At 35.6% G+C, this 10,010-nt stretch overlaps 1 protein-coding gene across 1 annotated transcript; it reads right to left on the bottom strand.

Annotated features, from left to right (window-relative positions):
* Nucleotides 1–3,155: 3,155 nt before the first annotated feature.
* Nucleotides 3,156–7,412, bottom strand: LOC128552346 (cell division cycle 5-like protein). The gene is made up of 4 exons (XM_053533374.1): nt 7,219–7,412; nt 6,475–6,558; nt 5,694–5,822; nt 3,156–3,810 (listed from the first exon to the last, which is right to left on the bottom strand). The coding sequence occupies exons 1-4, from the start codon at nt 7,390–7,392 to the stop codon at nt 3,706–3,708; spliced, it is 492 nt and encodes a 163-aa protein (XP_053389349.1). The 5' UTR covers nt 7,393–7,412; the 3' UTR covers nt 3,156–3,705.
* Nucleotides 7,413–10,010: the final 2,598 nt, after the last annotated feature.

The raw sequence follows: 10,010 nt of genomic DNA, 5'->3' as shown, positions 1-10,010 counted from the left end.
ACACCTCACTCAAATGATTATATTTTTACTTTGAATCTACCGATTTTTATCATTCTTATGGCATTTTGTTTCCAATAAATTGCTCTATAATGTCCTGAAAACCGCATTTGAAAATAATCACCGGTTACGGACTATACACAGAGTATCATTATTTATTGAAAGCCCCTCGTATCTTCAGTATGTTGTAAATTTGTGCAATGTTTAAGGCTATGACATTTTGTAGTTTTAGAGTAATCTTTAAAAAATGTCCCTTTGTTTGAATTTTGCTAGTCAATTTCTTCTATGGCTATAACTGGTCGATGAAAATGATTAATTCTAACATGATCCGATTCATTTTCCTATTAAACAAAGAAGGCTGAAACCAGTGAATTATTATACAACAATTCACAATTCTGATGTCACAATTATTACGTCATAGCGTCAAATGGCATATAGCGGCGCGTTGGAAAAGAAACTAATTGAAAACGGGCAAATATTTAATGAATGCCGTCAAGGATGTACTTTAAAGTCCTTGGTAACGTGTTAGAATCGAAATAATATATCTCATTTAGTGATTTGGTCTTGAATTAAATCATTGTCGTTCAGACGCGTATTATTATTTCACTCGGGCTGCACCCTCGTGATATAATTCCTTTGCTTCTGAACTCCAAACAATGATTTATTCAGCGACAAATCACTAAATGAGATATATTATTTCTTAAATATATTTTCAGAACTGAAAATCCAGGACGAGGATGGTGTTTTTGTTTTGTTGAACTTTGTAGATTTTTCAGAAGCCTTGTTCCCTTGTAATCCATAAAAATGGCCCCTAAATTTGAAGACCTTAATTTTAGCATCCATATTGGATTTTTGAGTGGTGTCATTTTTGATCCTTAATTTAGGCCTTACCTTTCTTACTTTCAAAAATCACTGTAAAGGCAGAATTATATTTTTCTTTGATTAGAACAATGAACAACACACTGCAGGGTAAGAAAAATTGTTCTTGTATTTTTGTAAGAAACAGCTAATTAATTTTCTTATCAAATTTTAATAATCAATTCAAGCCAAAACCTTTGAGAAGGAAAAGCAGGTCCTAACTGTCTATGCTAAATTAATATTATGAACTTGTCCATCTTTCATTTTAAACGGTACCAACTGTTAAAAGGGGTGCTTACAAAAAGATACTGACAGAAAGGTGAACAGTTCAGATCATGATCTACACTGGTTGCAAGGGCAGAATCCAGCATGTTAAGGGTTAAGTGCTTTCGAATCTGGAACACAATAATAAAATGTGGTTTTTCCTCTAGTATATGTAATTCGCTTCAGATGGCATTCATTCTATTTCTTGCATTTGATGAAAAGTTTTGCATATTTGGGTAAATGTCATAAACTTATCTTGATTGCAACATTTTTGAGCTTGTCTAAAACGATGGGTTCATTACTTATTTCTTTGCCCTGATAGTTTACGCTTTGAATTAACACTTTTTCTTGGGTTGGAAATTATTTGAAAATTTAAAGCCAATTTCAGGACATGTTTTTACTTCATTTTTGTTGAACTTTTGGAGCTTAATTTTGAATTTTATTTGCCTGAGAATATACTGAAATTAATGTCCATTTAAATTGTCAGGAGCATATTGTGGAATTATCTTGCAATGTTGACACATATTTGAATGTCAAGAAAATTGCAGAATTTGTTAATTTGTTTTAAATTCATTTTGTGACAGATATATAGACATGTTATGACTGTGTGTTCTAAGTGAATTAATAGATTTATAAAACTGGTCTTGTTCTTGTGTGTTCATTTAGTACATGTTGACTTTTCTTACAATCAGTATTGTGATAAGAAATAAATTTATTATTGCAGTATTCAGCATTTTAAAGGCTTTGAAATAGCCAAGAGTTTGTCACCTTGGGACAGACTGGGTTTGGTATTTGTCCCATGCCCTGTTATGCCCTTAGACACTTTAGAAGGCAGTTATCTGGACCATGTGTATAGCTATCAGCTTTAATCCTTTGGAATTAGAAATGCCTTCCCCCAAAGATAATTCCTGTATTGCTGCCTTGGTAGAAATTTATCAAAGGCCTTACAGCAGTGGTATACAACTTAAACATCAAATATAAAAATGTATAAACCTATGAGCAGGCCGGATTTATACCAGGTTGTCAATTGGTTCAGCTGCCGGTGTGGTCAGGTCCGTGGTTATTAGGCGATGTTGTCATGTTGATGTAGGTTCAAAAGCTGGTTCCAACTTAAATAATTATATGTTTATCAATCTGACCTTCACACTTTTTGTTTAGTTCTTTTTTTTCATTATTCTACCTATGTTGTTTTTATTGCAGGTACTTTTATTAACTATTATGACCATACAACACGGCACGGTAAAATGGAATAATGTTACATTATGACTTTCTATCCCTTATTAGTAGCTTGCTTCAATATTATGTTTACTCTAGTCAATATCAAGGTATAAAATAACAGCCTTACAAATATAGTTTTTTTTCAAAAGTTGTATTTTCAATTGCAGCATCTGACATTAATATTGTTAACTTATTCATTCAAAATACATTCAGCAATTTAACATTTAGCAATGTATCTCTAAGTGTAACAGTTACTAACCTCATTTTACAACATTATCAAAACGTATTTGTCTGATCATTTGGTTTTATGTGCCAGTTTTAAAGGTCGAGAAGCACTGGCTCTAAAACACTAACTAACTAGAACCTTTCATCTCCAACAAGACAGCCAAACAATACCTCAAGAGGGGTTTAATTCCACAGCTGCTAGGTGTAAAAGATTTAAATCAGCATCTTTGGCCAGCAAGGTCCAATTTCTAAAACTGACCCTTTATAGGACTTTAAATATTACAGACCATTTTACAAAATGGAATCTATCAAATAGATTGGAAAGGCTAGAAAAGATGTAATCGATATTTTCCATCTTAATTGCATTATTTTATGACTAAGTTGTCTGGAAAATAAAAACAAAAACTTCATTTGAAGCATAAGTGAGCCGTGCCATGAGAAAACCAACATAGTGGCTTTGCGACCAGCATGGATCCAGACCAGCCTGCGCATCCGCGCAGTCTGGTCAGGATCCATGCTGTTCGCTTTTAAAGCCTACTGCAATTAGAGAAACCGTTAGCGAACAGCATGGATCCTGACCAGACTGCGTGGATGCGCAGGCTGGTCTGGATCCATGCTGGTCGCAAAGCCACTATGTTGGTTTTCCCATGGCACGGCTCAAGTATTTCCCACATTTAACCCTTCAGATAAAACAGAAATAAACAGTTCAAAGAATGGGATAATCACCAAAAATTTTAACTGTCTAAACTCATTGATAAAATAAATGGATGGATATAATATTCAATAACTTCTCTTTACAAATTTACATGGTACATGTGACATATGCCAGTCAATTTATATGTGGTCAATTTATAAAACAAAAGATGTAAACATGTTCATATAAGGTCACACATTTAAACTCTTAATATTTGTCATGTAAAATGTAAAAAAAATTTACATTCTAGGAAAACATATGTGTATGTTTCTGAAGTGGTTTAGCTTATTTATGCACACCTAGTAAAAAAAACAACAGAATTTTCAGTGAAATTGGCAAAGTACTTTCAGCCATCTGCCAACATGTTGCTCACAATAATAGAAATGTCTGATGAGTAATGTACAAAATGTTCCTATGAATGTAAGATGAAAGTTTTTATGGAATGACGATCATTTTGTGACTTGTAACAATGACATTCGGAACTGGAGATCACTGTAACGTTTCTGTAATTCCCGTTCTCGCTCTGTTTGCCGTACAACATCTTCCGTCAATGACTGAAAAGGAAATGTTTATAATAAATATCCTCTGACATTATCATAAAGACATGTTTAAGTGAATTTTGTTCACATGAAAGTGGAATGGAAATCTTGTAACACACACTGCCTACATATCTGGCCTGGTAGAGGAACATTTCTTTGAAATTATTTCAAAATCAAACCAGAGGTTTTGTAAGATGTTGTATGAAGAATTTTCTATTTCTAGACCTTGCAGCCCCTATGTGTAACTAAGTGGCATTATTTGAACAAGTTTGGTAGAGGACCATCCACAGAACAAGCATGCCAAGTTTTATCAACTTCCATCAAATGGTATGAAGAAAAGTGTAGGTAGATGGATGACCGACTTACAACAGCGAGTAGGCACTATAGCTAACCTGAGCACATTGTGCTCCTGTTACTTAACAAGAGGGCCATGATGGCCCTATATCGCTCACCTGTTATCATTGCACTTGAGGACAAGAAGGTCCTCAGAAAAAATATCTAAGTCCAAAGGACAGGAACAGCAAAGGAAAGAAATTTAACCAAAAAGAAAAAAAAAATTCTTACAAGGTACAGATATGTCAAAATACACCTAAAAATTGGAGGTACCATCCATGTTGTACCACAGAAAAGTGGTCTCGGTTTTTCCCTACAGACAATAATAAAAAAGTTACTAAAAAAAGCTATTTATTTTAACGTAAAAGGGAAGTAATTAAAAAGAAAATTATTGTAAGTGAACAAAAGAAGGATCTGCCAAATAAATCTGTTGACATAAATGAAATTTCAGATCAGTATCTTCATTAGTTACAGATTATACTCATTTTAATTTGAATTAAAGGGAGGTAATTCGACATAAAATCAGTCCATAGTTATCTACCCTGATTGGCTCAGTCCAACTAATGACAATAATGAAATTTCAAATAAGTCCTATTAGCACTTACTGATATAAATCCATTTTGACTACAATCAGGGGAGGTAATCAGATATAAAATAACTCTGGAACCTACGATTGGATCTGATTTGTCATGGAATCCAAGATTTATTGTTGTTGAAGATATTTTGGAAGTTTGTGTCAAATAAAACCATAAATGAAGTCTCTATATGGCTGCAAAAGCCAAAATAGCCAATTTTGGACCTTTAAGGGGCCATAACTCTGGAACCCATGATGGAATCTGGCCAGTTCAAAAAAGGAACCAAGATCTTGTGGTGATACAAGTTGTGTGCAAGGGGCCATAACTCTGGAACCCATTATGGGATCTGGCAAAGTTCAACAAAGTAACTAAGATCTTATGGCAACACAAGTTTTGTGCAAGTTTGATTAAATTCAAATTATAAATGAAGCTGCTATTGTGCAGACAAGGTCAAAATAGCTAATTCTGGCCCTTTCAGGGGTCATTACTCTGGAACCCATAATGGGATCTGGCCAGTTCAAGAGAGGAACCAAGATCTTATGGTGATACAAGTTGTGTGCCAGTTTGGTAAAAATCAAATCATAAATAAAGCTGCTATTGTGCAGACAAGGTCAAAATAGCTGAATTTGGCCCTTTCAGGGGCCATAACTCTGGAACCCATAATGGGATCTGGCCAGTTCAAGAAAGGAACCGAGATCTTATGGTGATACAAGTTGTGTGCAAGTTTGGTTAAAATAAAATCATAAATGAAACCACTAGCGTGCAGACAAGAAATTGTTGACGGACGGACGGACGCACTAACGACGGACGAAGGGTGATCACAAAAGCTCACCTTGTCACTATGTGACAGGTGAGCTAAAAATGAAAAGGAGGCTTACAAACAAATACACAAATTTCTGAAGTTAAAGCTTTTACAGTTTTCCAAGTAAATGTGTCCTAAACCTGAGACTACTCTGCTAAAAATAGTTTAGATTTTCACCATATACCAACCTCCATTCTCTTGGGTATAGCTCCAACCTCATGCTGGCGTAGATTTTCAAATGTTGTTAACTCAACAAACGTCTGTTCAAGCTGCTCATGTAATTCTGTTACCTGTTTAAATAAACCTTGACTTCTAGACTGAAAAAAAAAGTATTCATAATTATTATAAAATTGAAATGATAAAAAATCTACAGTGACATCCAGATGAAACTTGGTATCTCAAATTCCAAGGAATTAAGCTTTTTACCTCGAGATACCGAAATTTGAGTTAAAATGATATATTGTGCACATTCCAGGTTTCAACTGTACTATATCTATTACATCAAACATTTTCTGAGAAAAACAGGCTTTACCGGTTATAACTCTGGTAATTTTCTACAAAACATCAATGGAAAAATTACTGTATAGTTAACATTTTGTTTTCTGAACGCTGAAAGTATTACGTCCTATTTGTGTTCTAATATATAACTCAGAGGTACTTCTATTAATTTCAATTATAAGATAATCTGGCTACAAAAATATATGGAAAAACATTCATCAATCATTACTGGTAACAATGAAAACAGTAATAAGATGTATATTTTTACAATTTTAGGTAAGAAGGTGGTTAGCTGGGAGGAAAAGAATTAACAAGAATACAGTAATAATCATCAAAACTACCAGTATATAAGATCACCATGGTTTGAACTTGCCTATCACTCATCTATGAATCACTGTGATCAGCTTATATGGGATAAAACGTGCTTATGACAAAAACGATTTCTAATACAAACAAAGAAGACATACACACCTGGTATCCTCCCAATAAAATTTTCAATTTCTTTTCAAGTTTTGCAGCTTTTTTAGAATCTTTTGTCATATAAGACCTGTTATTCTGAAAATAAAAATGTGTATCATAAATAAGTGTACCATAAGTTTTCACTAGGTAAGTCATCACCATTTTGAACTACACATACAGAAAATCTGGACCAACAGTTTAATTTTATCAATTAAACCAAATATATCAACATCATTTTTTATGTGGCATTTTACCTGGTATACTTTAGTACGTACACACACTGATGAATCTGTGATTTGAATTCTTATTCCTGGGTCAAATTTTCAAGAAATTCAATAACTGACAATTTCCCTACAGTTTAAAATTTGCATAATTAACCGATTAAGAAAATTTTTCTCATTCCTATTAATTTTATGAATAAATTGGAAATGCCAATACTGCCAAAATTAATTCCTCACAAATAATTCTGACTTGACTTGTGTCATGAGTTTACTCAACACCTACTTGGCCATCATTTACAGCTTTAGGACAACAGATTACAGTTTAATCTCTGACATACAGCTGAACTTCGTTCACTGAAACTCGGATAATCTGAACGCCATCCACCGCTCCAACTCATACTTTCGTCCCAGAACTTTTCAATGGCTCAAACTACTGATAAATTGAACAAATCAAACAGATTTTGCCTGTCCCCATTGAGTTCATGTGAACGAAGTTAGACTGTATTTCCAAACTTAACAAAAGGTAAAAAATTACCTCTAATCTTTTCTCAAGAGATTCTATCCTGTCTTTTTTGCTAGCCAGGTTTGCCCTCGTGTACCTGCCTTGTGACGGGAGATACAACACTTGGGAATAGCATTCATCCCACACTTGCGAGAACGCCTCAAGAGATAGGTCGCCATGACCCATTCCTCGTTTAACAACCTCCATCTCCTGATGTAACAACTCTCTAGCCTAAAAATAACATTTTTAACTACATATCACATCTAAATAGTCACAAATAATAAACATGAGGACCAGCAGCACCCTTAAAACACTCATCTGGATGTGACCTTTCAACCTTAACCTTTACCCTGCTAAATTTCTAAAATGGACTGGTCCATCTTTCAATTTGGGCAGTACCGTTTATCATTTGAAGGGGTGTTTACTGAAAATTTACCGACTGAACAGCGAACATTGCAGACCATGATCAGCCTGCACGGATGTGCAAGCTGATCTTGGTCTGCACTGGTTACAAAGGTAGAATCACTTGCCAGCAGCAGGTTAAAGGTTAAATATATATTAAGTCACACTAGTGGTATCATTAAATGCAACAATTCTGTTTGATGTGAAAAATATCCATCCAAAAATATGATAGATAAGACCCTTGCAAGAATGAAGAAGTAAAGATGAACCATTTACACGAACTTGAAAGAATGCTTTGGACCAAGTTTAAGTGGTAAATGAGAATAAGCTGTTTAAAAGAAAATTATTGTACCTGCATCAAGCAGATCCACATGAAATTTGAGAAAGGCTCATACAAAGATTCTACAGACAAAGTTTGGTGAAGATCTAAAAGATTACCGAGAAGTAGTCATTAAGATTTTTCTGCTTTTAGCTCTAGCAACCCAAAACAAAAGGACCAATATGGTCCTGAATCGCTCACCTGTCCCCACATGACCAAGTTTTGAATTGAGTATGACGTCGTTTTTTTCTATTATTTGACAAAGTGACCTAGTTTTTGAGCTCATGTGACCCAGTTTTGAACTTGACCTAGATATCATCAAGATAAAAATTCTGACAAATTTTCATGAAGATCCATTGAAAAATATGGCCTCTAGTGAGGTCACAAGGTTTCTCTATTTTCAGACCTACTGATCTAGTTTTGGACCGCACGTGACCCAGTTTCGAACTTGACCTAGATATCATCAAGGTGAACATTCTGACCAATTTTCATGAAAATTCATTGAAAAATATGGCCTCTAGTGAGGTCACAAGGTTTCTCTATTTTTAGACCTACTGACCTAGTTTTGGACCGCACGTGACCCTGTTTCGAACTTGACCTAGATATCAAGATCAACATTCTGACCAACTTTCATAAAGATCCCATGAAAAATGTGACCTCTAGAGTGGTCACAAGCAAAAGTTTACGCATGCATGGACGATGGGCACCACGCGATCACAAAAGCTCACCTTGTCACTTTGTGACAGGTGAGCTCAAAAGTTACAAGCAATACCATTTAAACCCAAGAAAATATCGGGAAAACTGATAGATGCTCTCAGAAGTATGTTTACTGCATTTTAAAAGCACATAAGCGGAATTCATCGCCTGGACATATTACTAGTCTAAGTAGTGAAGCATCCAAATTCCAGCAAGTAGCTGTTAAGAAAGAGCACGCACAAGATATGTGCATCTTCTAATGGGACTTAAACTTCCTATAGAGTTATGCTCAAATCCAGAGAGTGGTTGCTGAGAAATACTCTGGACAAGAATAGCGGGACAGACAGACAATTTTTTTTTTTTTTTTTTTTTTTTGGTTGGGTTTAACGTCGCACCGACACATTTTAGGTCATATGGCGACTTTCCAGCTTTGATGGTGGAGGAAGACCCCAGGCGCCCCTCCGTGCATTATTTCATCACGAGCGGGCACCTGGGTAGAACCACCGACCTTCCGTAAGCCAGCTGGATGGCTTCCTCACATGAAGAATTCAACGCCCCGAGTGAGGCTCGAACCCACATCGATGAGGGGCAAGTGATTTGAAGTCAGCGACCTTAACCACTCGGCCACGGAGGCCCCGACAGACAGACAAGGCAGCAACATATTCTTGGAGCATAAAAACTCCGAGAGATCAATGCAAAGATGCTACAGACCAGGTATTCTGAACATCCATAAAGCAATTCATTAAAAGGTCTATGGTGGTGGAACTAGAAGACAATACAAGGATGTTGCAGCCCAAGTTTGGTGAAGATCCATCATGATTGTGGCTTATGAGAAGCCAATTAATGTTGTTTTTTTTTCTATTTTCAGCCCTGGAGGCAACAGATACTATTTGAGCAAACTTAGACGATCAAATAAGAGGCTTCAGACCAAGATTGGTGAAGATCCATCAACTAGTTAAATGAGAACTAGCTGCAGAAAGCCTTTTTTTTCTATTTTCTACTCTTGCAGCCCCTAAAAGGAGCCAAGCAGAAGCAACTGAACATATCTGAATGAAGTCCATGCAAGGATAGTACAGATCAAGACAGGAGAAACAAGAGGACCATCATGGTCCTGAATCGCTCACCTGTCCCCACATGACCCAGTTTTGAACTGAGTATGACATCGTTTTTTCTATTATTTGACACAGTGACCTAGTTTTTGAGCTCATGTGACCCAGTTTTGAATTTGACCTAGATATCATCGAAATAAAAATTTTGACCAATTTTTCATGAAGATCCATTGAAAAAAGGTCGCAAGGTTTTTCTATTATTTGACCTAATGACCTAGTTTTTGAAGGCACGTGACCAAGTTTCAAACTTGACCTAGATATCATCAAGGTGAACATTCTCACCAATTTTCATGAAGATC

This window comes from Mercenaria mercenaria, unplaced genomic scaffold, assembly GCF_021730395.1.
Source record: "Mercenaria mercenaria strain notata unplaced genomic scaffold, MADL_Memer_1 contig_2397, whole genome shotgun sequence".
Lineage (NCBI taxonomy): Eukaryota > Metazoa > Mollusca > Bivalvia > Venerida > Veneridae > Mercenaria > Mercenaria mercenaria.
The sequence above is the reverse complement of the archived record's forward strand: the minus strand, read 5'-3'. Positions and strand labels throughout refer to the sequence as shown.